The 27,720-nt window shown below is 51.0% G+C and overlaps 1 protein-coding gene across 1 annotated transcript in view; it reads right to left on the bottom strand.

Moving 5' to 3' along the window:
- The window catches only part of LOC149441365 (protein mono-ADP-ribosyltransferase PARP14-like), a 107,999-nt gene that overhangs the window by 17,507 nt on the left and 62,772 nt on the right, over positions 1-27,720 (bottom strand). The window contains exons 8-12 of the mRNA XM_089657433.1: positions 15,985-16,099; positions 9,210-9,359; positions 8,530-8,592; positions 4,568-4,744; positions 1,405-1,608 (exon numbers count right to left, since the gene is read on the bottom strand). Coding sequence (XP_089513559.1) covers positions 1,405-1,608; positions 4,568-4,744; positions 8,530-8,592; positions 9,210-9,359; positions 15,985-16,099 — 709 coding nt within the window. The remainder of the gene's footprint in view (positions 1-1,404; positions 1,609-4,567; positions 4,745-8,529; positions 8,593-9,209; positions 9,360-15,984; positions 16,100-27,720) is intronic.

The raw sequence follows: 27,720 nt of genomic DNA on the forward strand, positions 1-27,720 counted from the left end.
GTAGCACTAACCCCTCTTTCCCTGAGTTTAGGGTCCTATAATAAACTCTGGTAAACCACCCTAAAGTGATTTCTTTTGCTCCACAAAGAGTCAAGGATTCTGCCCCATGGTGAAATACTGGCCCACGGAGCCATCTTGGGGTCCTTCACCATTGCCTACGGGTAAGGGGTGCTGCAGTTGGATCCGGCAACACCCCCCCCCCCATTCTGGGCCTTTCCAACTCTGCGTTCAGTGATCCTCAGACAGATCCTCTCTCACTGGGAGTTCTTTGCCTGGACAGGAATGTGGTGTAGCCACTGTAACCCCGTTCCTATGGTTCCTGACCAGGGGCGGACTGACCATTTAGAAACTCGGGCACTGCCCGAGGGCCCAGGGTCATTAGGGGGCCCCATGAGATGCCCCTGGTACCTTTTTCATAGGCTTTTTTGAGTTTGGGCAAGGACACAGGGGCCCCATGATCCCCTATTGCCCAGGGGCCCTATGAGTTGTCAGTCCATCCCTGTTCCTGACCATTCTGATATCTTCACCCCCTTGATCAGCTATGTATTTATTTATTTCAGGTACTTATATATCGCCATCAATTTACGCCGTGCTTTACGTATATATTGTACATTCACATCAGTCCCCGCCCCTGAAGAGTGTACAATCTAAGGTCCCTAACTCACATTTATCTACTAGGGCCAATTTAGACAGGAGCCAATTAACCTACCAGCATGTCTTTGGAGTGTAGGAGGAAACCCACGCAGGCACAGGGAGAACATGCAAACTCCAAGAAGGTGGTGCCATGGTTGGGATTTGAACCAACGACCCCAGTACTGCCAGGCAGAAGTGCTAACCATTTAGCCACTGTGCTGCCCTGGCTCTAGCTCCTGACCACTCTATCATCCATGTATGACTTTGGCTTGGCTCCTGACCTCAACAGAGTCATTCCAGTTGGCCTCATCCTGCACCACCTTTACCTACTGCAGGAGTAGGCATCTTCCCAACTGCTGGGCCTGACCTGCTCTTCCACACTGATCCCTCGTGTCACTGCTGAGGTCCTAATCTTCCGGCCAAGAACTACCCAGCTGACCCCCTCTTGGAGCAACCACCATTGCCACCACCACCACTTCCACCATGTCATCACCTCCAGGGGTGCTTGGACCAGAGTCACAATGGAAGCCCTTTTGTCACTTCCACCTCCAACCCATGACTGATATGTTCAAAGGCTTTACAAATGTTTTCTCCTTGGACTTTGTGTGATGCCTACCCCACCATATACCAAACCTGTAAATCGACTTGGAGGAGGGAAGGAAGCTGCTCATTGGCCGAGTCTGAAAGGAAGATGTCATACTTTGGGCACCTCATATCTCGTACTGATTCATTTCCTGAAGAGAAGATCTTTCTATGACACCGGGTACTCACAATTCTTCATCTTAGTGAAGAATCTCTTGTCTTTGGGTAGAGATCCCCCCTCCTTCTTCTTCATGCTGGCGTGGAAATCATTCAGCATTTGCTTCTGGAAGACGACGACTTTCACCATCTGGACAGATTGGGGCGATCTGGCGAAAGCAGCCACCGATTCCAAAATGGAGTCCGCCACCACCAATGAGGAGACGTTACCCATACCTGCCACACAGAGCACAAGAGTATAGTTTAATAGAAAACTAAAATCAAAAACAAAAATCTCCTGTACTGTAGATTCCCAGTCCTTAGATGTGGACGCTGCATTTGTTTTCTTTTTCTATGCTGAGATAATTTTCAGCAAGAACATAATCATGCTAGACATGAATGGTGTGCCATTGAATGGTGTCAGCGGGAGGAATGAAGCTATAATAATGGTGTCAGTGGGAGGAATGGTGCCTCATTGTTGGTGTCAATGGAAGGAAAACCACCCCATCGTTTGTGTCACTGGGAGGAATAGTGCCCCATCATTGGTGTCAGTGGGAGGAATAGTGCCCCATCATTGGTATCAGTGGAGGAATAGTGCCCCATCATTGGTATCAGTGGGAGGAATAGTGTCCCATCATTGGTGTCAGTAGGAGGAATAGTGCCCCATCATTGGTGTCGGTGGGAGGAATAGTGCCCCATCATTGGTATCGGTGGGAGGAATAGTGCCCCATCATTGGTATCAGTGGGAGGAATAGTGCCCCATCATTGGTGTCGGTGGGAGGAATAGTGCCCCATCATTGGTGTCGGTGGGAGGAATAGTGCCCCATCATTGGTATCGGTGGGAGGAATAGTGCCCCATCATTGGTGTCGGTGGGAGGAATAGTGCCCCATCATTGGTGTCGGTGGGAGGAATAGTGCCCCACCATTGGAGTCTTTGGGAGGAATAGTGCCCCATCATTGGTGTCGGTGGTAGGAATAGTGCCCCATCATTGGTGTCATTGGAAGGAATAGTGCCCCATCATTGGTGTCAGTGGGAGGAGTAGTGCCCCATCATTGGTGTCAGTGGGAGGAATAGTGCCCCATCATTGGTGTCAGTGGGAGGAATAGTGTCCCGTCATTGGTGTCAGTGGGAGGAATAGTGCCCCATCATTGGTGTCAGTGGGAGGAATAGGTGCCCCATCATTGGTGTCAGTGGGAGGAATAGGTGCCCCATCATTGGTGTCAGTGGGAGGAGTAGTGCCCAATCATTGGTGTCAGTGGGAGGAGTAGTGCCCAATCATTGGTGTCAGTGGGAGGAATAGTGCCCCATCATTGGTGTCAGTGGGAGGAATAGTGCCCCATCATTGGTGTCAGTGGGAGGAATAGTGCCCCATCATTGGTATCAGTGGGTGGAATAGTGCCCCATCATTGGTGTCAGTGGGAGGAATAGTGCCCCATCATTGGTATCAGTGGGAGGAATAGTGCCCCATCATTGGTATCAGTGGGAGGAATAGTGCCCCATCGCTGGTGTCAGTGGGAGGAATAGTTCCTTATCATTGGTGTCAGTGGGAGGAATAGTGCCCCATCGTTGGTATCAGTGGGAGGAATAGTGCCCCATCGTTGGTGTCAGTGGGAGGAATAGTGCCCCATCGTTGGTATCAGTGGGAGGAATAGTGCCCCATCATTGGTATCAGTGGGAGGAATAGTGCCCCATCATTGGTGTCAGTGGAAGGAATAGTGCCCCATCATTGGTATCAGTGAGAGGAATATTGCCCCATCATTGGTGTCAGTGGGAGGAATATTGCCCCATCATTGGTGTCAGTGGGAGGAATAGTGCCCCATCATTGGTATCAGTGGGAGGAATATTGCCCCATCATTGGTGTCAGTGGGAGGAATATTGCCCCATCATTGGTGTCAGCGGGAGGAATAGTGCCCCATCATTGGTGTCAGTGGGGGGAATAGTGCCCCATCATTGGTATCAGTGGGAGGAATAGTGCCCCATCGCTGGTGTCAGTGGGAGGAATAGTTCCTCATCATTGGTGTCAGTGGGAGGAATAGTGCCCCATCATTGGTGTCAGCGGGAGGAATAGTGCCCCATCATTGGTGTCAGTGGGAGGAATAGTGCCCCATCATTGGTGTCAGCGGGAGGAATAGTGCGTCATCATTGGTGTCATTGGGAGGAATAGTGCCCCATCATTGGTGTCAGTGGGAGGAATAGGGCCCCATCATTGGTGTCAGTGGGAGGAATAGTGCCCCATCATTGGTGTCATTGGGAGGAATAGTGTCCCATCATTGGTGTCAGCGGGAGGAATAGTGCCCCATCATTGGTATCAGTAGGGGGAATAGTGCCCCATCATTGGTGTCAGTGGGAGGAATAGTGCCCCATCATTGGTGTCAGTGGGAGGAATAGTGCCCCATCATTGGTGTCAGTGGGAGGAATAGTGCCCCATCATTGGTATCAGTGGGGGAATTGTGCCCCATCATTGGTGTCAGTGGGAGTAATAGTGCCCCATCATTGGTGTCAGTGGGAGGAATAGTGCCCCATTATTGGTGTCAGTGGGAGGAATAGTGCCCCATCATTGGTGTCAGTGGGAGGAATAGTGTCCCATCATTGGTGTCAGTGGGAGGAATAGTACCCCATCATTGGTGTCAGTGGGAGGAATAGTGCTCCATCATTGGTGTCAGTGGGAGGAATAGTGCCCCATCATTGGTGTCAGTGGGAGGAATAGTGCCCCATCATTGGTGTCAGTGGGAGGAATAGTGCCCCATCATTGGTGTCAGTGGGAGGAATAGTGCCCCATCATTGGTGTCAGTGGGAGGAATAGTGCCCCATCATTGGTGTCAGTGGGAGGAATAGTGCCCCATCATTGGTGTCAGTGGGAGGAATAGCGCCCCATCATTGGTGTCAGTGGGAGGAATAGTGCCCCATCATTGATGTGAGGATGAACAATGCCCCAAGGGTTGGATAAAGGTGAGTAAAGGGCCACATTTGTTTTCTTCCACTGAGTTAGTAAATGAGCAATCTGCTTCAGCCAAATGGAATGACTGTAATTGGTAGCCAAATGCACCAATCAGCACCGTTCAGTTCTTTTGTGTGAATGGTGATCAGCTCCAATGGGTGAACCAATCTGATTGTGATCTGGTGAGGGGTCCTTTAGAGATGGCGGTGACCCGGAGCAGGAATACGATACGTGGGAGTATTTATCAGACCACACACCTGTCCCTATGGCGGGGAAGGCCACGGATGTCGCCTGGAGTCGGGCGCATTCGGTCAGAGCATCGGTGATGAACGTTTTGATTGCAGTGGCTGAGTTGGTGCCGACCATATGGAGGATCTTCTTGCAGCGAAGATTTCCGCTCTGTGTCACAATATGATCCTTATTACCCTGAGATCCTGCAGACGGAACAAATCCAATAATAGATAACCGGCACCAGGGATTGGCAGAGAGGGGTGGAGGACACTAAGAGGACATCAGTGGAGGGATTGGCAGAGAGGGGTGGAGGACACTGAATCAAGGCCAGTGAAGGGATTGGCAGAGAGGGGTGGAGGCCAGTGGAGGGATTGGCAGAGAGGGATGGAGGACACTGAATGGAGGCCAAAGGAGGGATTGGTAGAGAGGGGTGTAGGACACTGAATGGAGGTCAGTGGAGGGATTGGCAGAGAGGGATGGAGGACACTGAATGGAGGCCAAAGGAGGGATTGGCAGAGAGGGGTGGAGGACACTGAGTGGAGGCCAATGGAGGGATTGGCAGACAGGGATGGAGGACACTGAATGGAGGCCAAAGTAGGGATTGGCAGAGAGGGGTGGAGGACACTGAGTGGAGGCCAGTGGAGGGATTGGCAGACAGGGAGGGAGGACACTGAATGGAGGCCAAAGGAGGGATTGGCAGAGAGGGGTGGAGGACACTGAGTGGAGGCCAGTGGAGGGATTGGCAGAGGGGGGTGGAGGACACTGAGTGGAGGCCAGTGGAGGGATTGGCAGAAGGGGGTGGAGGACACTGAACGGAGGCCAGTGGAGGGATTGGGAGAGTGGGGTGGAGGACACTGAGTGGAGGCCAGTGGAGGGATTGGCAGAGAGGGGTGGAGGACACTGAGTGGAGGTCAGTGGAGGGATTGGCAGAGAGGGGTGGAGGACACTGAATGGAGGCCAGTGGAGGGATTGGCAGAGTGGGGTGGAGGACACTGAGTGGAGGCCAGTGGAGGGATTGGCAGAGAGGGGTGGCAGACACAGAAAGGTTAGTAAGGTGGATGAGTCTGGCAGCAGCATTCATGATAGACTGAAGAGGGGATAGCCTGTGATGAGGTTGGCCAATGAGGAGGGTGTTACAATAGATAACCAGGGTGTTGACAATGTATTGGCCGTGTGACGAGGTTCAGTATCAAAGGTTATGACGGCATTTTTGGGGAAAATGTCGTCTGATAAGCATAAGCCCCACCCACATGGTCACCTGACCAAAAGAGACAAAAGGACATTGCGCAGGATTGTGACCCGAATAAGAAAACAACAAGAGTGACTGCAGAGCTGAATCTCAGTCCCGTGAAGACTGAGATTGAGCTCTGCAGTCACTCTTGTTTTCGTATTCCGGGTCACAATCCTGCGCAATGTCCTTTTGTCTCTTTTGGTCAGGTGACTGTGTGGGCGGGGCTTATGGTTATCAGGTGACACATTTTATTATCCATAGGAGATGCTTTAAAAGCCCTCACAGGTCACCACTTTAGGTTTACAGAGGAGGTCTGGTGCTAGAATTAATGCCCATAATCTAACGTTCGTGGCGATACGTCACATGTGTGGGCTGACTGCTGGCGTGCGGGACCGACCCATGTGTTCGCCTTTGCGTGCCAGCACGGTGGGGGCGGGGCACCTTAAAAAAATTTTTACTCTGTTGCTTACATTTTCTTTTTATCACTTTTAGTGCTGTCACAAAGAATGCAAACGTCCCCCGTGACAGCAATAGGCACATGACAGGTACTTTTCATAGAGGGATCTGGGGTCAATATGGCACCATTTGTGGCCAGGAGTGATGTAAGGTCATCGCTTCCGTGTTACTATATCACAGAGACAAACAAAGCCGATCCGGTCTTTGTTGGGTGGAAGCGCTGGCTGGTCGATCGGGACTCCTGGTGGGATGGGAGATCCTGTTAAAGCTGTGGAAAGTGCCTGAGGGGTGGGTGTCCCTTCCCACTGCTTGCAATAGCAACCGAGAGGCTAGTTAGCCGATCCGACTGCCATTACATGGAAGCCAAAAGTATTGGCCCCACCCTCCAAATCATGTGATTCAGGTGTTCCAATCCCCTCCATATCATGTGATTCAGGTGTTCCAATCCCCTCCATATCATGTGATTCAGGTGTTCCAATCCCTTCCCAATCATGTGATTCAGGTGTTCCAATCCCCTCCATATCATGTGATTCAGGTGTTCCAATCCCTTCCCAATCATGTGATTCAGGTGTTCCAATCCCCTCCATGGACACAGGTGTATACAATCAAGCCCCTAGGCATGCAGACTGCTTCTACAAACATTGGTGAAAGAATGGGTCGCTCTCAGGAGCTCAGTGACTCCAAGCGTGGTCCCGTGATAGGTGGCCGCCTGGGCAATAAGTCCATCCGTGACATTTCCTGGCTACTAAATATTCCACGCTCAACTGTTAGTGGGATTATAACAGAGTGGAAGCCACTGGGAACAACGGCAACTCAGCCACCAAGTGGTAGGCCACGTCACATGACAGGGCGGGGTCAGCGCATGCTGAAGCGCACAGTGCGCAGAAGTCGCCAACTGGCTGCAGAGTCAATAGCTAAAGACCTCCAAACTTGGTGTGGCCTTCAGATGAGCCCAACAACAGTGTGTAGAGAGCTTCATGGAATGGGTTTCCATGGCCGAGCAGCTGCATCCAAGCCTTCCATCACCAAGTGCAATGCAAAGCGTCGGATGCCGTGGTGTAAAGCACATTGCCACTGGACTCTAGAGCAGTGGAGACGTGTTCTCTGGAGTGACCAATCATGCTTCCCTGTCTGGCAATCTGATGGACGTGTCTGGGTTTGGCGGTTGCCAGGAGAACGGTACTTGCCTGACTGCATTGTGCCAGGTGTAAAGTTTGGTGGAGGGGGGATTATGGTGTGGGGTTGTTCCTCAGGGGTTGGGCTTGGCCCCCTAGTTCCAGTGAAGGGAACTCTTATGGTGACATTTTGGACAACTTTGTGGGAAGAGTTTGGGGATGGCTCCTTCCTGTTCCAACATGACTGCGCACCAGTGCACAAAGGAAGGTCCATAAAGACATGGAGGAGCCAGTTTGGGGTGGAGGAACATGACTGTCCTGCACAGAGTCCTGACCTCAACCCCATAGAACACCTTTGGGATGAATTAGAGCGGAGACTGCGAGCCAGGCCTCCTCCCCCGACATCAGTGCCTGACCTGACAAATGTGCTTCTGGAAGAATGGTCCAACCTTCCCATAGACACCCTCCTAAACCTTGTGGACTGCCTTCCCAGAAGAGTTGAAGCTGTTATAGCTGCAAAGGGCGGGGCCAACTCAATATTGAACCCTACGGACTAAGACTGGGAGGTTATTAAAGGTCATGTGTGTGGAAAGGGCGGGGCCAACTCAATATTGAACCCTACGGACTAAGACTGGGAGGCCATTAAAGTCCAGGAAAGGCCGGCGGCCCAATACTTTTGGACTTGCCATCATTTTGGGTTTTGGTGAAAATGGTCACCCGGCCTAATAAAGTCCAAACAAATCTCCAAGGACTCAAAGGGCAATAAAGATCTGGCAGAGGTTCTCAAAAGAGATCTGAAGCATGAAAGCATTATTTGCTTGAATAAGCAAAGTCCTGCCTAAGGACAGACCCCATAGGTTGCCCGCTATTACCTCTACTAGCCAAAACCCTTCACTGTGCGCCCCTCTGAAACTGCTTCACCTTGTTACCGGGACCTGATTTCTCTGACTTTAGGACCAAGTCCTGCCAGCTGCCACCTCGCTACCTCTAATGAAGCGTTGCAATGATGTCATATCTATGATGCTGAAACATGGGGACTGGAGGCAGATGTTCTCCTCGGAACATTGGAAGATAATGGAGGCTGCGGTGACTGACGGTCATTGAGGGTCTTGCTCTGTAGACATCCCCCAGAGCACGATATTTGTCCCGCTGCCAGATATTCCAATGGCAATCTGAGGTTTCTTACCCAGCCGGGCGCACTCATCCACCACGCTCTGTCCTGCAGCGTCCAGGATGGCTTTGGACACACCTAGGAAGGAAACCGCCACATACATGAGAGAATCCAACCGATAAAGACAAATATTTGCATGTTGTACCGATGATTCAAATATTGAGTGCTTATATGCTAATGTTGGGTTGTTTTCTAATGGGGTCACATGCTAGAATGCCTTTGCTGAAGGATGTTATTGGAAGAAACGATTGTCCTCGGATTTATACTGAGATCACATGACACACAGGGGGACTCTATGTACTAATTAGGTGACTTCTGAAGGCAATTGGTTCCACTAGATTTTAGTTAGGGGAATCAGAGTAAAGGTGGCTGAATACAAATACACGCCACACTTTTTCAGATATTTATTTGTAAACAATTTTGAAAACCATTTCTCATTTTCCTTCCACTTCACAATTATGTGCCACATAATTCTTTCCTTCCTTCTTTCTCTTTCTCTCTTTCTTTCAGTCACCCAACAGCTTCCACCTGACAGTCAGAAGTCTGCCTGTCAGCTTTATACACAATCCCGATGGCTGCAACCACCCAATTGTGTATAGAACCCCCTACCGTCCTACGTCGTTTGGACCTGGCGGTGAAAGGGGTTAGGGGGATTTCTCCACGTACCCCCCCCCCAACCCCCCCTTAGGAAATACCTGATCTCATGGAGAATGACCGGTCAGTTGAATTGACGATGATGTCCGTATCCTCCTTTGTTATATCTCCAGTTTTCACCTGATAAGTGACGGATCCGATCGTCAGTTCATGAGTCCCTGTCACCGGCGTGCTCACTGTGCCAAAGACGCCTGCAACAGACGAGAAGATGAAGAGGAGTTATCCCCACCCAGGACTTTTCCATCATTCTTCCTGAACTCTGCAACCAATACTACCAATACATCTATGCTGATCCATTGATCCACTGATCTTTGTCATCTCTGATTTTTGATGAAACCAGCAGATAAAGCCCCGATGATGGTGACACTTCAGAACCCTCCAATCTCCCCAGCAACCCGAGCCATGGAAAAGGAGGAGATCTCCGGGTCTCCAAAATGTGTTGGCTGTGCTGATTTGGTCTTTGTAAACAAAAATCAATATTAAAATCATTTGGACTCTCAGACCTTTGAATCTCTCACTAGACTATGTGCATGCGTAGCACCCTCCTAGTTTCCTCGATAGGTGCAGGAGCACGGGATAATTGTGTACAGGAGGCCTTGGCTCTGTTACCTCCCCCTGTCTTCTAAAATCCTCTGGAAGTCTCCAGAACATGGTGGGTGGAGAGACAGAGGCTGCAGCCTGAATGTTCATGGAGCTTCCACCAATCCGTGAGAAGCACCCTCCTAGTTTGCTAGTAGGTTCCTCTGTAGGCACAGGAGAACGGGATAATTGTGTTTAGGAGGCCATGGCTCTGTTACCTCCCCCTGTCTTCTATAATCCTCTGGAAGTCTCCAGAACATGGTGGGTGGAGAGACAGAGGCTGCAGCCTGAATATTCATGGAGCTTCCACCAATCCCTGTGAAGGCTGGTCCAGAAGGTGGGGAAGCAGCCCATAAATATTCTAAAGCCTGGCAGTCTGGGAGCAGAGTCCAGGGTCCAGACATCTAGAGGTGGCCCCTGTGCTAGGGGATTCTGTCCCTGGGGCAGAGAAGAGGAAAAGGAGAAAAAGAGAGAAAGAGGAGCAAGGAAAGAGCTCCGGGAACTCACCCAGCTTAGGTTTCAGCTAGGCTTAGCTACAGACTCCAAGCCAAGCCAGAAGCAGCCTGTCTAACAGAAAGGCCAAGACAGCAGTTACTCCAAAAACCAACACCCCCAGACTGTTTATTAAACCATCTGGAAGTGTGTGTCAGGGAGCGAGGAGCCAGAAACACAAGGAGGTGCAATTAAAGGTAGGTTTATTAATATAAAAATAAGACAAGAGTCTATGTAAGTCCAACAGTGGAAATCGTCGCCAGAGCCGGGATCAGCAGCCAGGAAGAATCGTCGCCAGAGCCGGGATCAGGAGACAGGAAGAATGGTCGTCAGAGCCGGGGTCAGAAGCCAGGAGGAGTCTTAGCCAAAGCCGAGTCGGTATCCAGGAAAGCAATGAGTAGCTAAACAGGAGCTTGCTGCTGTGCAAGAGACAGGACACAAATGCAATGGACAGCTACAAAAAGCAGACCTAAATGTGATAAGCCGCACCTCCTGGGGGAGGAGCTGCAGAGGGCTGAAAGCATAAAGGATCCCACAATGCTTTGCAGACACCTAAGATGGATACCAGCACATGGAGCAGCACAAGCCCTGAGGAAAGGTAGGACCTTGACAGTACCTCCTCCTCAAGGGCCCCTCCCCCTCCGCAGCTCAACATAAGGCTTCTGGGGAATTCGGGCGTGAAAAGCGCGGAGGAGGGCAGGAGCATGAACATCCGCGGAAGGAACCCAGGAACGCTCCTCGGGACCATACCCACGCCAATGGACCAGGAACTGCACCCGACCGCGAACCAACCGAGAGTCCAGGATGTGGCTCACCTCATACTCCTCATGACTGTCAACCCGGATAGGACGAGGCCGAGGCCGAGAGGCAGTAAAGCGATTGCAGACCAGAAGCTTCAACAGGGATACATGGAAGACATTGGAGATACGCATCCCAGCAGGAAGAGCAAGGGCATAGGCAACCGGGTTCACCCTGCGGAGGATACGGAAAGGACCAACAAAACGGGAAGCCAGCTTCGGTGCGGGCACCCGAAGATTGAGGTTACGAGTGGACAACCACACCCGATCTCTGACCCGGTATGAAGGAGCGGGCAACCGCCTACGATTAGCCTGGAGCTTCTGGCGCTGGGCTGAGTCCTTCAAGGACCTCTGGATCTGCCCCCATGAGGAACGCAGGGCAGCAAGATGGTTCTCCACAGCCGGAATGTCCTGTGGCGAGAAAAACTCAGGCAATACAGCGGGTTGGAACCCATAGTTGGCCATGAAGGGAGACAGCCTGGAGGAGGAGTTGACAGCCGAGTTCCTCGCAAACTCTGCCCATGGCAGGAGATTGACCCAATTGTCTTGATGGTCTGAGATATAGCAGTGAAGGAATTGTTCCAGGGCCTGGTTGGAACACTCTGCAGCCCCATTGGAGTGCGGGTGGTAGGCCAAAGAGAAGGAGAGCTTAATACCCAACTGGGAGCAGAAGGCGCGTCAGAACCTGGACACAAACTGGCTCCGAGACAATCACCTTAGGCAACCCATGCAAGAGAAAGATCTCCCTGGCGAAAACCGTAGCCAGTTCTTGCGCAGTTGGCAATCTCTTGAACGGAACACAATGGCACATCTTGGAGAAACAATCAATGACCATAAGAATGACCATATGGCCTCGAGACACAGGGAGGTCTACAATAAAATCCATGCCCAGGTGTGACCAGGGACACTCCCCATTGGGAATGGGTTGCAGAAGGCCCAAAGGAAGATGCCAAGGAGATTTATTCTGGGCACAGACCGAACATGCCGCTACGTATGAGGCGATGTCGGAATGGAGAGATGGCCACCAGAATAAACGAGAAATGACCCAGGACAACTGCTTCCTCCTCAGATGACCGGCAGTCTTGGAATTATGGTAGGTACGCAGCAAGCGGGTGCGCAATCCCTCAGGTACGAAACATCTACAGCTGGTCTCTCAGCGGGAGCATCAGTTTGAGCCGCAAAAATCTGCTCCCCAAGGGGAGAAGTCAGGCTGGTACGAATGGCAGCCAGGATCTGATCCGGAGGTATGACGGAGGTCGGCTTAGAGTCCTCCCTGGACAGCTCAGAGTATTGCCGCGACAAGGCATCAGCCCTGACATTCTTGGAGCCAGGCAAATAGGAGACCACATAGTTGAAACGTGACAAGAACAGAGCCCATCTGGCCTGACGGGGCGTCAACCTCTTAGCCTCTGAGAGATACGTCAGGTTCTTGTGGTCAGTGAGAATGATGACCGGAACCACAAAACCCTCGAGCAGGTGCCTCCATTCCTTGAGAGCCTGAACAATGGCCAACAACTCCCTATCTCCAATCTGGTAGCTGCATTCTGCAGAGGAAAGCTTCCTGGAGTAGAACCCACAGGGAAGTAGGGGTCCATCGGGTGACCGATGCTGAGACAGGAGGGCGCCTACTCCCATCTCAGATGTATCAACCTCAAGGACAAAAGGCAACCCAGGATTGGGATGAGACAGTATCGGAGCTGAAGCAAAGGCAGATTTCAGAGCTTCGAAAGCTAAAATGGCCTCGGGTGACCACTCGTGGGGATTACTGCCCTTCTTGGTCAGATCTGAGAGAGGCTTGGCCAGCGTGGAGAAGTTCCTGATAAACTTCCGATAATAGTTGGCGAATCCCAAAAAGCGCTGAATGGACTGAAGACCACTGGGACGAGGCCACTGCAGAACCGCCGAAACTGTCTGAGGGTCCATGGAAAATCCCACCACAGAAATGATGTAGCCCAAAAAGGCAACCTGGGATCGGTGAAATTCACACTTCTCGAGCTTACAGAAAAGCTCGTTCTCACGTATCCATTGCAGCACCCGCTTGACATCCTGGATATGAGCCTCCATAGACGCAGAGTAAACCAGGATGTCATCCAAGTAAACCACCACGCACTGCTGCAACAAGTCACAAAAGAAATCATTAATGAACTCCTGAAAGACCGCGGGCGCGTTACACAACCCGAAGGGCATAACCAGGGATTCATAGTCACCAGTTCTGGTGTTGAACGCGGTCTTCCACTCGTCCCCCTTCTTGATCCGTACGAGGTTGTACACAGCCCTAAGGTCGAGTTTAGTAAAGACCGTTGCTCCCTTGAGGCGGTCGAACAACTCGGTAATCAATGGAATAGGGAAAGCATTCTTAATCGTGATTCGATTGAGACCCCTAAAATCAATGCAAGGCCTCAACTCACCTCCCTTCTTTTTCACGAAGAAAAAGCCAGCTCCTGCTGGAGAAGTAGACTTGCGAATATGCCCCCGGGAAAGCGCATCTGCAACGTACTCCTCCATGGCCTGATTCTCCGCAACCGAAAGAGGATACACCCTGCCACGTGGAGGAGTGGCACCGGGTTGCAAGGCTTTGGCACAATCGTATAGACGATGAGGAGGCAGAGCACCGGCGTGCACCTTGTCAAACACGTCCAGGTACTCCCCATAGTCAGTGGGCAACACAGAGTCCGAGGAGGCACACAACACCTTAACAGGTCCAACGATGCAACCAGCCCCACACTGTGGAGACCACGAGAGGATCTCGGCCGACCGCCAATTAAAGGTCAGATTGTGCTTCTGAAGCCATGGATATCCCAAAACCACGGAGTAGTGCGGAGAAGAAATTACCTGGAAACAGGCCAACTCCCTGTGAACAGCCCCAATAGCTACTTCAACCGGCAGGGTCTCGTGGGTAACCTGCGGCGGTTGCAGGGGCCTGCCATCTATCGCCTCGAGGACCAATGGAGTAACTCGAGCCTGCAGAGGAATGGAGTACTGGGCAGCAAACGAACTGTACATAAACAACCCGCCAGCACCAGAGTCTACCAACGCCTGGGCCGTCAACGAGCCTTCCGCCCAAGAGAGGACAACGGTGATTAGCGGTTTATCTTTGCGGGACACCGGAGACGAGGAAACTCCACCCAAGATCTGCCCCCGACAGGATCTCAGGTGCGGACGTTTCCCGGATGGACCGGACAGGACTGCCGAAAATGCCCACCGAGACCACAGTACAGGCAGCGACCCTCCCGACGCCAGGAGGCCCGCTCCCCCTCGGAAAGGCGAGCAAACCCCAGCTGCATGGGCTCATCGCCAGACAAGCCATCCCCAGGAGGCGTGGGAGGAGAGGGAGGAATGGGTGGGACAGAAAACATATGCGCCAATCGGTTAGGAGGCCTCCGCAGACGCTCCTTAAGTGAAGGCTTCTCCCTGAGCCTGGTGTCAATCAGGATTAGGAAGGAAATGAGTGCCTCTAGCTCCATAGGCAGTTCTTTGGCTGAAATCTCGGTCTGAGAGACCATGAGAGAATGCAGCCACCAGAGCCTCATTGTTCCAACCTACCTCTGCCGCCAGGGTACAAAATTCTATGGGGTACTCGGCAACGGTCCGTGAACCCTGATGCATGGACATGAGCAGCTTGGCAGCAGAGGCAGAGCGATCAGGCACATCGAATACCTTACGGAAGGAGGCAACGAAACCGGCAAACTCGTGAATCACAGGGTTATCGTTCTCCCATAAGGGATTTGCCCAGGCCAAGGCTTTGTCCGAGAGCAGCAAGATTAGGAAGCCCACCTTTGACCTCTCCGTAGGAAAAGCGTGGGGTATCAATTCAAAATATATGCCCACTTGGTTAAGGAAACCTCGACACTGACTCGGCTCACCCCCAAAACGCTGTGGAAGGGGGGCTGAACCAGTCATACCTCTGGGCACCGCAGGTGCAGCAGAAGATGCAGAAGTAGGTGCAACAACTGGAGCAGCAGCGGGAGCGACCACAGGAGTGAAAACCGGCCTAATTGCACCAGGAGTAAGGTGCGCTGTGTGTGCAAGCAGTGTCTGCAACGCCTGAGCGATCTGATCCAACAAAAGATCCTGCTGATCAAGTCTGGCAACCAACATAGGGAGCGGGGGCGTACCTGCACCGTCAGGATTCATGGCATTCGTGTACTGTCAGGGAGCGAGGAGCCAGACACACAAGGAGGTGCAATTAGAGGTAGATTTATTCATATAAAAATAAGACAAGAGTCTATGCAAGTCCAAAAGCAGAAATCGTAGCCAAAGCCGGGATCAAGAGCCAGGAAGAATCGTCGCCAGAGCTGGGATCAGGAGCCAGGAAGAATCGTCGCCAGAGCCGGGATCAGGAGCCAGGAAGAATCGTCGCCAGAGCTGGGATCAGGAGCCAGGAAGAATCGTCGCCAGAGCCGGGATCAGGAGCCAGGAAGAATCATTGCCAGAGCCGGGATCAGGAGCCAGGAGGAGTCTTAGCCAAAGCCGAGTCGGTATCCAGGAAAGCAATGAGTAGCTAAACAGGAGCTTGCTGCTGTGCAAGAGGCAGGACACAAATGCAATGGACAGCTACAAAAAGCAGACCTAAATGTGATAAACCGCACCTCCTGGGGGAGGAGCTGCAGAGGGCTGAAAACATAAAGGAACCCACAATGCTTTGCAGACACCTAAGATGGATGCCAACACATGGAGCAGCACAAGCCCTGAGGAAAGGTAGGTCCTTGACAGTGTGTGAAAATGCCTTTTGCCTGGCTGTGGATGTTGTGAAGGGGAATAGGCCTGAAAGCCAGAGGTTCCTTCGGGGGGTACCGATACACATGTAAAACTGTAAATGAAAGCAGTGTGCCAGTGAGCAGAGGGGTAGGTTGTAGGGGGTCCTGGTGGTCTGAGCATGGATAGGCAGCTTCCTACCTTCCGTTACCCTTGGTGAGACACCTACCGGTCTGTGGCCGTCCTCACTCACCTGCTGGACTGGCTCTGGAACTGGCTTGTGAGCTCTGGGAGTTTCCTGGCATATCGCTCGCAATGCTTACTGCAACATTTCTGTCCGCCCGGCTGTTGAGTTCTTTGGAAAACTCCTGAACAAGATGCAGAAAACAGCGCTAAGTTCTATCATACTGCATTCTACATATATACTATGTACAGAAGTCACACAATCCTCAAAATATGAGCCCAGCAAGAGGATAAGGAGCCTTGCTCTCTGTGTGGAGAGCATTATATGCATAATATGCATTGAAAACCATTTAATCCGGTCAGAGGTCAGAAAAAAGTAAAAAAAAAAGTCGCTGTCACTACAGGTCGGTGCCGGTTTCTAAATGTAATTACCGGCTTTTTCTTCACTAGAGGTCAGAGAATCAGCTGTCACTTTCCCCCCAAATAAAAGAAACAAAGTTTCCTTTTAGTTTTTTTGCCGAGATAAAAGAAACAAAGTTTCCTTTAGGTCCATGAAAAGTGACAGCTAATTCTGTGAGTTATAGTGAAGGGAAAAAAGCCGGCATTGCGAAAAAAATTCGTAAAACATTTGTAAACCGAGCCATTATTTTCAATGGATTTTCATTTGTAAGCCGAAAATTACGTTAACCAAGGCGTCCGTAAACCGAGGTACACCAACATCAGGGTTTCTCAACCAGGGTTCCTCCAGAGGTTGCTAGGGGTTTCTCGAGCGATGAGCAATTTCTGCCTCTCAGATAACACAATTGTTCTTTCTAGCTATCTATACGGGGGTTGTAATGGAACTGCCCCAGACTGTGCTTTAGTACTTCCGTTAGACTACCGTTTCCCCGTCTGAACACCAACCACAGACACCACAGCCGACCATACAAGACTAGATGACACCAGTCTTGAAGTAAACCAGGAGGTAGACTAGTTTATTTGAACACAGATACAAGATATATACACTCAGGGGACAATCCCCCATCCCTACATAATGACACAGGGCGGGGCAATCTACATTTAGTAACAAGAGACACACAGGTATTCAAACTTCACACCAGCAGACAGTCCCATCAGGAGGGAGGGCTGCTGGAGACACACCCCATTAAGCTAATACACATAAGCACATACATCCCATAATAGTTTGCTCCCAAGCAAGACACACAATAGAACAATGGGATGCAACCATATGACATTAAACAATCAACAACCCCCCACCCCAATATTAGGACAGATCACCCTGTACCCCTAACAGGCACAGGGTGACTTACACATAAGAGGGATATGGGGAGCTGAGACAGGGGTCTCCCCACCTCTCCAAAGTAAGCTGTGTTCCATGGGCCCCCCACCCAAAGTGACTTCCGTCACAGGGGTAATTCTTCCAAATGACCACAAGAGGAAGGAGCATTCTTCCCACTGACCATCACATTAATGTATTGTGAGTAACTTTTAGCAGCGGTTCCCTGAGAATGGAAACTTATGTCAAGGGTTCCTCCATGTTGAAAAGGTTGAGAAAGGGTGTTCTGCCCTGGAGTCACACTTTATGATCTAAACTAGAGATGAGCGAAGTATTCAAAAATTCGATTCGGCTGATTCGGCGAATTCGAGGAATAAATTCGATTCGATGCGAATATATTCGCTGCGAATTTAACTTATAAAAAGGGTGTTTCTAGGCTTCAGAGAGCCTTTATATTAGTGCAGAACACTGTACCTTTAATTTAAATGCCCTTGGAGTCTGCTGGGGAAGAGAAATAATACTGTCAGTCAGTATGATATGCAGATGAGTGCCGTCGATCTTAGAATCACCGCACACTTCACTCATTTGGGCAGTCACAGGGCCAAAACCAGAGTGTGGAGTCACAGTGTGGCGGTGGAGGAAGCAGCAATGGGAGGCCATACAGCACCCTATGACAAAATGGAACCCACCAGCAGTGTGAGGAGACCTGAAAGTGGCACATGGCAGAGTGTGGCGATGGAGACAGCAGCAATGGGAGGCCGTACAGGGACCCATGAGACACTCTGGACCAGGCAGCAGCATGAGGAGGCGGTACAGGGGCCCATGACAGATTACGGGCCTGGCAGCAGCATGAGGAGTCGGTACGGGGGCCCATGGCAGATTACGGGCCTGGCAGCAGCAATGGGAGGCCCGTAATCTGCCAGCACCCTATGACAAAATGGAACCCACCAGCATTGTGAGGAGACCTGAAAGTGGCACATGGCAGAGTGTGGCGATGGAGACAGCAGCAATGGGAGGCCGTACAGGGACCCATGAGACACTCTGGACCTGGCAGCAGCATGAGGAGTCGGTACGGGGGCCCATGGCAGATTACGGGCCTGGCAGCAGCAATGGGAGGCCCGTAATCTGCCAGCACCCTATGACAAAATGGAACCCACCAGCAGTGTGAGGAGACCTGAAAGTGGCACATGGCAGAGTGTGGCGATGGAGACAGCAGCAATGGGAGGCTGTACAGGGACCCATGAGAGACTCTGGACCTGGCAGCAGCATGAGGAGGCGGTACGGGGGCCCATGGCAGATTACGGGCCTGGCAGCAGCATGAGGAATCGGTACGGGGGCCCACGGCAGATTACGGGCCTGGCAGCAGCAATGGGAGGCCCGTAATCTGCCAGAACCCTATGACAAAATGGAACCCACCAGCAGTGTGAGGAGACCTGAAAGTGGCACATGGCAGAGTGTGGCGATGGAGACAGCAGCAATGGGAGGCCGTACAGGGACCCATGAGAGACTCTGGACCTGGCAGCAGCATGAGGAGGCGGTACAGGGGCCCATGACAGATTACGGGCCTGGCAGCAGCATGAGGAGTCGGTACGGGGGCCCATGGCAGATTACGGGCCTGGCAGCAGCAATGGGAGGCCCGTAATCTGCCAGCACCCTATGACAAAATGGAACCCACCAGCAGTGTGAGGAGACCTGAAAGTGGCACATGGCAGAGTGTGGCGATGGAGACAGCAGCAATGGGAGGCCGTACAGGGACCCATGGGACTCTCTGGACCTGGCAGCAACATGAGGAGTCAGTACGGGGGCCCATGGCAGATTACGGGCCTGGCAGCAGCAATGGGAGGCCCGTAATCTGCCAGCACCCTATGACAAAATGGAAACCAACAGCAGTGTGAGGAGACCTGAAAGTGGCACATGGCAGAGTGTGGCGATGGAGACAGCAGCAATGGGAGGCCGTACAGGAACCAATGACAGATTACGGGCCTGGCAGCAGCATGAGGAGGCGGTACAGGGGCCCATGACAGATTACGGGCCTGGCAGCAGCAATGGGAGGCCCGTAATCTGCCAGCACCCTATGACAAAATGGAACCCACCAGCAGTGTGAGGAGACCTGAAAGTGGCACATGGCAGAGTGTGGCGATGGAGACAGCAGCAATGGGAGGCCGTACAGGGACCCATGAGACACTCTGGACCTGGCAGCAGCATGAGGAGGCGGTACGGGGGCCCATGGCAGATTACGGGCCTGGCAGCAGCAATGGGAGGCCCGTAATCTGCCAGCACCCTATGACAAAATGAAACCCACCAGCAGTGTGAGGAGACCTGAAAGTGGCACATGGCAGAGTGTGGCGATGGAGACAGCAGCAATGGGAGGCCGTACAGGAACCCATGAGACACTCTGGACCTGGCAGCAGCATGAGGAGGCGGTACGGGGGCCCATGGCAGATTAGGGGCCTGGCAGCAGCAATGAGAGGCCCGTAATCTGCCAGCACCCTATGACAAAATGGAACCCACCAGCAGTGTGAGAAGACCTGAAAGTGGCACATGGCAGAGTGTGGCGATGGAGACAGCAGCAATTGGAGGCCGTACAGGGACCCATGAGAGACTCTGGACCTGGCAGCAGCATGAGGAGTCGGTACGGGGGCCCATGGCAGATTACGGGCCTGGCAGCAGCAATGGGAGGCCCGTAATCTGCCAGCACCCTATGACAAAATGGAACCCACCAGCAGTGTGAGGAGACCTGAAAGTGGCACATGGCAGAGTTTGGCGATGGAGACAGCAGCAATGGGAGGCCGTACAGGGACCCATGACAGATTACGGGCCTGGCAGCAGCATGAGGAGGCGGTACAGGGGCCCATGACAGTTTACGGGCCTGGCAGCAGCAATGGGAGGCCCGTAATCTGCCAGCACCCTATGACAAAATGGAACCCACCAGCAGTGTGAGGAGACCTGAAAGTGGCACATGGCAGAGTGTGGCGATGGAGACATGGGCCCCCGGCCACGCTTGACTTTCTGGCCACATAGTCGACATACGGCTACGTTTACTTCCTCGGGCGGCTTGACGAAAAATTGCCACACCGCCGAGTAGGAAACTTTGCCCCCGCTACTCCTCACTGGCTGACTGCTACTTCCTCCGTGCGCACCGGCACCACTACTGGCCGTGGTGGTAGGCTGCAGTGGAGCTGGTGCTCTACTCCGTGGCCGTTTGCCTCCACTGACACTGCTGCGACCCTGCTGCCTCCTGGGCAACCCACCGACTGTTTTGCTTGCTGCCAAGCTGGCACCCTCTTCTCCTGATGATGCGGAAGCAATAGCCTGATGACGACGAGGCTGCCAAGTGCGATCAGCCTCATCATCATCAAGTAGGGTCTCCGCCTCACTACTAGCCCCCTCGGCTGCGTGTGGGTCAGGAGACAGACCTGTCTCTAGACCGGCTACCGAGCCACTCTCCTCGCCACTACTTCTTCGCCTGGCTGCTGAAGAGGCGCATGTCTCCCCCCGTTCCTGACCGCCCTCTGTTAGCTCTTCCTCACTGTACAGTGGGGCTGAGCCCACAGCATGCGATACTTCGCTTGGTGAGGGAACACCAAAGGACAGGGGCAGGTAGAGGACACGTGATTTCAGTGGGCTTGCTCCCGGGCCATGCCAACTAACGGTTGTGTCTGACGTACCCACCAACCGTTGGCTGTAGGTGTCAGAGGTGACCTGGGAAGAGGAAGACGACCGAGCCAACCAATCGATGACGGCAGGGTTGTCGGTGGAGACACGACCGCTGGATGACACCGGGAGCACTGGCCTCTGGCTGCGACTAGTGCTGCCTCGACCCCTTCCTCTGCTGCCACGTCTGCTCACTCCTGAAACATTGCCTCCTCTGCCACTCCTCTGCATGTTGTCTGACATACTCTTTAATTCAACGATTCTGTGTCCCTGAGTAACGATTCTGTGTCCCTGAGTAACAATTCTGTGTCTGTCCCTGAGAAACAATTCTGTGTCCCTCAGTAACAATTCTGTGTCTGTCCCTGAGTAACAATTCTGTGTCCCTCAGTAACAATTCTGTGTCCCTCAGTAACAATTCTGTGTCTGTCCCTGAGTAACAATTCTGTGTCCCTCAGTAACAATTCTGTGTCCCTCAGTAACAATTCTGTGTCTGTCCCTGAGTAACAATTCTGTGTCCCTGAGTAACAGTTCTGTGTCCCTGAGTAACAATTCTGTGTCCCTGAGTAACAATTCTGTGTCCCTCAGTAACAATTCTGTGTCCCTCAGTAACAATTCTGTGTCCCTCAGTAACAATTCTGTGTCTGTCCCTGAGTAACAATTCTGTGTCCCTGAGTAACAGTTCTGTGTCCCTGAGTAACGATTCTGTGTCCCTGAGTAACAATTCTGCGTCCCTGAGTAACAATTCTGTGTCCCTCAGTAACAATTCTGTGTCCCTCAGTAACAATTCTGTGTCCCTCCCTGAGTAACAATTCTGTGTCCCTCAGTAACAATTCTGTGTCCCTCAGTAACAATTCTGTGTCCCTCAGTAACAATTTTGTGTCCCTCAGTAACAATTCTGTGTCTGTCCCTGAGTAACAATTCTGTGTCCCTGAGTAACAGTTCTGTGTCCCTGAGTAACAATTCTGTGTCCCTGAGTAACAATTTTGTGTCCCTGAGTAACAATTCTGTGTCCCTCAGTAACAATTCTGTGTCCCTCAGTAACAATTCTGTGTCTGTCCCTGAGTAACAATTCTGTGTCCCTCAGTAACAATTCTGTGTCCCTCAGTAACAATTCTGTGTCCTTCAGTAACAATTCTGTGTCTGTCCCTGAGTAACAATTCTGTGTCCCTGAGTAACAGTTCTGTGTCCCTGAGTAACAATTCTGTGTCCCTGAGTAACAATTCTGTGTCCCTCAGTAACAATTCTGTGTCCCTCAGTAACAATTCTGTGTCCCTCAGTAACAATTCTGTGTCTGTCCCTGAGTAACAATTCTGTGTCCCTCAGTAACAATTCTGTGTCCCTCAGTAACAATTCTGTGTCCCTCAGTAACAATTCTGTGTCTGTCCCTGAGTAACAATTCTGTGTCCCTCAGTAACAATTCTGTGTCCCTCAGTAACAATTCTGTGTCCCTCAGTAACAATTCTGTGTCTGTCCCTGAGTAACAATTCTGTGTCCCTCAGTAACAATTCTGTGTCCCTCAGTAACAATTCTGTGTCCCTCAGTAACAATTCTGTGTCTGTCCCTGAGTAACAGTTCTGTGTCCCTGAGTAACAATTCTGTGTCCCTCAGTAACAATTCTGTGTCCCTCAATAACAATTCTGTGTCCCTCAGTAACAATTCTGTGTCCCTCAGTAACAATTCTGTGTCCCTCAGTAACAATTCTGTGTCTGTCCCTGAGTAACAGTTCTGTGTCCCTGAGTAACAGTTCTGTGTCCCTGAGTAATAATTCTGTGTCCCCGAGTAACAATTCTGTGTCCCTGAGTAACAATTCTGTGTCCCTGAGTAACAATTCTGTGTCCCTGAGTAACAGTTCTGTGTCCCTGAGTAACAATTCTGTGTCCCTGAGTAACAATTCTGTGTCCCTCAGTAACAATTCTGTGTCCCTCAGTAACAATTCTGTGTCTGTCCCTGAGTAACAATTCTGTTTCCCTGAGTAACAATTCTGTGTCCCTCAGTAACAATTCTGTGTCCCTCAGTAACAATTCTGTGTCTGTCCCTGAGTAACAGTTCTGTGTCCCTGAGTAACAGTTCTGTGTCCCTCAGTAACAATTCTGTGTCTGTCCCTGAGTAACAGTTCTGTGTCCCTGAGTAACAGTTCTGTGTCCCTGAGTAACAATTCTGTGTCCCTCAGTAACAATTCTGTGTCCCTCAGTAACAGTTCTGTGTCCCTCAGTAACAATTCTGTGTCCCTAAGTAACGATTCTGTGTCCCTAAAGTATCTGTGGCCCTAACTCTGTCCCTAATACAGACAGGTCTGTCTCTCTTGAATGACTGGAGGCAAATGGAGAATTGTAAGATGGCCGCAATTTATAGCTCCACCATTACACAGTGCTGGCTGGCTGGCTGCTGATTGGCTAATGCGATCACATGTCATGAATGAATGCATTATGGGTCAGCGCGCCTTGTCTGCGCGCCTTCCCAGAGATCCCCGCTCTGTCGCCACACATGTCGCCGCCATTTTTGGAAAAATTTCGATTCGCGCATCCGAAGTTTGCTAATTTTCGGATTTTTCCTAATATTCGAAATGAATTCCGCTTCGCCAAGTTCGATTCGCTCATCTCTAATCTAAACTACAAGGATCAGCTTCAAGTATTATAAGTGATGTTTTTGGCCGCAGATAAATTCTGACATCTTGAAAAACTTGTCTGCTCACAAATGAGGAAACCAACCTTTCACACACACCTCCTCCATAGCCTGGCCAATTCAGGGGAAAAGCATTCAACACAACCCAATGGTGACCTCTGTGTGTGATGACTGAGCTACCCACCATCATCCTTGGGGATTTCAACATCCCTGTCAACCTCGACAACCCGGACACAGCCCGTCTCCTCCACTTAACCTCCTCCTTTACACTTGCACAGTGCATACAATCCACCACCCACTCCGACGGTAATATCCTTGATCTTGTCTTCTCCAACCGTTGCACTCCCCACAACCTCACTAACACCCCCTTCCCTCTCTCTGACCACAACCTGATTACCTTCTCTATCTCCTCGTCCTCCAACGCCTACCCCACCAAATGTCACACTACTTCCAGCCGTAACCTCCGCAACCTTAACTCATACACTCTCACGGCTTCAACCACCACCTCTATGCCGACGACACACAAATCTATCTCTCAACCCCCCACCTCATCGCCTTGGTCTAAGCCCGAATCACACACCTACTGAGCGACATATCAGACTGGATGTCACTCCACTTCCTTAAATTGAACCTCTCCAAAACCGAGTTTCTTGTCTTCCCCCCAGCCCGGACACCACCCCCCATTGACTTCTCCGTCACATCCAACAACGCTACCATCAAACCCGCCCCGCAGGCCAGAGTACTTGGTGTAGTTCTGGACTCCAACCTATCCTTTCAACCCCAAGTCCAATCTTTAACAAACTCATGCAGACTCCACCTCCGCAACATGCAGACTCCGCCTCCGCAACATCGCCAAAATCCGCACGTTCCTAACCCCAGAAACCACTAAACAGCTCATCCACTCCCTCATCATATCACGACTCGACTACTGCAACTCCCTCCTCACTGGCCTGCCTCGCCGCTGGCTATCCCCGCTTCAGTCGATCCTGAATACGGCTGCCAGACTCATTCACCTTTCCAACCGCTCCGTCTCCGCCACCCCCCTCTGCCAATCCCTCCACTGGCTTCCGATTGCGCAACGGATCAAATTCAAAATCCTAACATTGACATACAAAGCTGTCCACCATACTGCCCTGAACTACATCACTGACCTAATATCCAAGTACCGCCCAGCAAGCACACTCCGCTCCTCACAAGACCTCCTTCTCTCTAGTTCCCTGGTCTCCTCCTCCCATGCCCGCCTCCAGGACTTCTCCAGGGTGTCACCCATCCTCTGGAACTCCCTGCCCCAACCCATCATTTTATCACCTACTCTCCTCTCCTTTAGGCGCACCCTGAAAACCCATCTCTTCAGGGAAGCCTACCCCACCCCCTGCTAACTTGCCGACCTCCTCCACTCTTCCTACCACTCCATCCCCCACAGCTATCTCCTCCTGTACCACCACCTCCCTCCTAGATTGTAAGCTCGAAAGAGCAGGGCCCTCGATCCCCTCATGTTTTGCATTGTATTGGTATTGTTCTGTCACATGTTCTGTCCCCCTTTGTAATGTACAGCGCTGAGCGAACTATCGGCGCTTTATAAATACTGTATAATAATAATAATAATGACTCTGAGATCCAACATTCCAATCATTCCTGGTAAGAGGACACCTTTTCAATGTGTCTTGGAGAGTACAAGAGCAATCCTTGCCTGTCACAGGGCAGGGACTACAGATTGTCCCCCATTTGTAGATATTGGGGTCATACCTGCCTATCAATGTCCAGGCCAAGGATGGCCATAGACCGCAGAGGTTCGCTGGATTGTTTAAGCACAATATGGCCACTAGAAGAAGTCTTTCTGGATTCAATACACACATTGGAAGGGAACCCAACGTCTACACAGCATTTTTTGTTTCAAACAAAAGTCATCAGACAAGGTCGTTAAGCATGTCCAGCCAAACTTTTCTTCTGAAGGTTGTTCATTTGGTGGAGTCTCCTGGAGCCCACATACATGGTACCGTCATACAGGAGATAATATTTCAAAACCGTGGTTGGCTTTAATTAGGTTTACATGGAAACAATAATGTGTCAATTTTAAATTTAATTTCTAAACTTTATATCTTTTTATTACCACAAGTGTACAATGTTTGTTTTGCAAATATACATTATATATACATTATATATTTGATAAATCAAAAAGATTCCCAGAGCACTATGAGATAACCAAAGAGACATCGGTATAAGTGTTTCACCTTTAGACACTCTGTCTCTGATTAAAACCTTGGAAAAAGTCACACGGAAGGAGAGAAAGATGTCTCTGCCCTGTAGGTGAGGGAGGGGGGAGGGGGTCATTGCTCTGGAGGGAAGAGGGGAGGGGTCATTGTGCTGGAGGGAAGGGGAATGGGTCATTGCTCTGGAGGGAAGGGGGAGGGGTCATTGCTCTAGAGGGAAGAGGGGAGGGGTCATTGCTCTTAAGGGAAGGGGGAGGGGTCATTGCTCTGGAGGGAAGAGGGGAGGGGTCATTGCTCTGGAGGGAAGGGGGAGGGGTCATTGCTCTGGAGGTAAGGGAGAGAATCACTGTTGTAGGGGAGAAATCTTAGTTTGGGGGGGCGGTGAGGGGAGGAGTCACTATTCTGAACAGGAAGGGGAGGAGTCCATTCTCTTTTGTTTGCAAGATATATATCATGGAGTCACGCCTCATGGCGGTAGCAAACTTGCTCATCGGAGTTGGACGCGGAGTTCCCCTTTTTTCTTTTCATTAGAAGTATTCCTCAATCCTTCATTCCCTACCCCCTCCCTTCCTGAGAGGCACAGGGACATATGTGTGTTAGAAGTTGCTGGCAGGCTAGAACAGCAGGGGCCCAGAGCTATAAAGCCCCCCCCCCATGAAGCCAGAGACTGGTTGTCCCACGGCCTGTGACATCTCACCCCTCCTAATCAAGATAAGATAGTTCCCCCCCCCCCCCCGACTTGAAAGAAGTTGGAACCTCATAAAACCGACCAGCCAGGTGACAGGAGTTAATTGAACATTCCTCAGGTCAGCTGTCACCTATGTTTCATATCATGGATTATGAAGCTGTTAGTTTTAATTGAGATTCCGCTGACGTCCTGCCCAAAACAGGGTATTGGCAGACTCAGAGCCACCCCCCCCCCTTGCAGAGGGGTTTTAAAAAAGACAGGCTGGCAGCCTAAGGCAAGAGCAGAACACATCTCCTGATCTTAACATCGTAGCAGGGGAGATCAAAGACCCTTTCTGCTCTACAACTTGGATCTGCTCACAAACCAAGGCATAGTGGCAAGTAACTTAACCCTGTAACTTCCTTCCTATTATCTCTTTGCTGTACCTTTATATGTGTATATATATATATATCTTAGTTACATCTTTTTCTGTAAACATTTTATTGCACCTGTTTGACTCTTTAGTAATAAATCTTTCTGTCTGAAAGTAATAAACTGTTTCTAAGCGCTTACTTGCAATTCACGAATTCCTGCCTTTTGAAGAGATGCTACTGTGTTTGTTTAATTCTCTGCCCAATCGGCCTGCGGTGACCGTATTGGACAGGCGACTTTTCAATCATTATAGTGTATATTTGATAACGGGAGTTTCCCAGTCTCCGACAAAAGTGGTGGTGGCAGTAGAGGGTTAGTTGCGTAATTAACCTGACCCAGTAACAAGCGCATTCAGGCTGCAGGCACAGATTGTAGACCATTAGCTGGGCAATCGCTGTGTCGGGTGCAGCTGGGTGGGGCCTTTTTACGTGTGTCACACCGCGGTTTTAGATCGGCCGGTCCTTCGGTCACGAGTTTGGTGAGAAGGTCTGGGGTCTGACGCCGCAGGCGTGACGTATTATTGTTGGTCGTGGTCGCGCGATTGTCGCATGTTGGTGGTGGTGATTGTGCTATCGTGACAATGGCGTCTCCCTAAAAGGGGCAAGGACCACGTTTAAGAAAGGAGTAATGTGGAGCGAGATTATTTTGGGAAGGTAAAACAGGGCGGTGAATCGGCTATCACAGCCTGCAATACTGCTGAAGGAGACTTACCCAAAGTCTAGCTGCATGGACGCACACAAGTAGATACAAATTGTGCATCCCTAAAGCAACCTAGCGATTCCCGATATGATAGCTTCCACACATTTGCACTGATCTCTGCATGCAATCATCAACCCCACCATGCAATCTGATACAGATTAACATCAAATTTACAATTGAGCATACAGGCGCTGGTAACACAACGCACCAATCTCTCCAGGAGTCTCTATGGATTCTCAGTCTAGT

This window comes from Staurois parvus, unplaced genomic scaffold (assembly GCF_062004578.1).
Source record: "Staurois parvus isolate SC_StPar_1 unplaced genomic scaffold, SC_StPar_1.0 ptg000999l, whole genome shotgun sequence".
NCBI lineage: Eukaryota > Metazoa > Chordata > Amphibia > Anura > Ranidae > Staurois > Staurois parvus.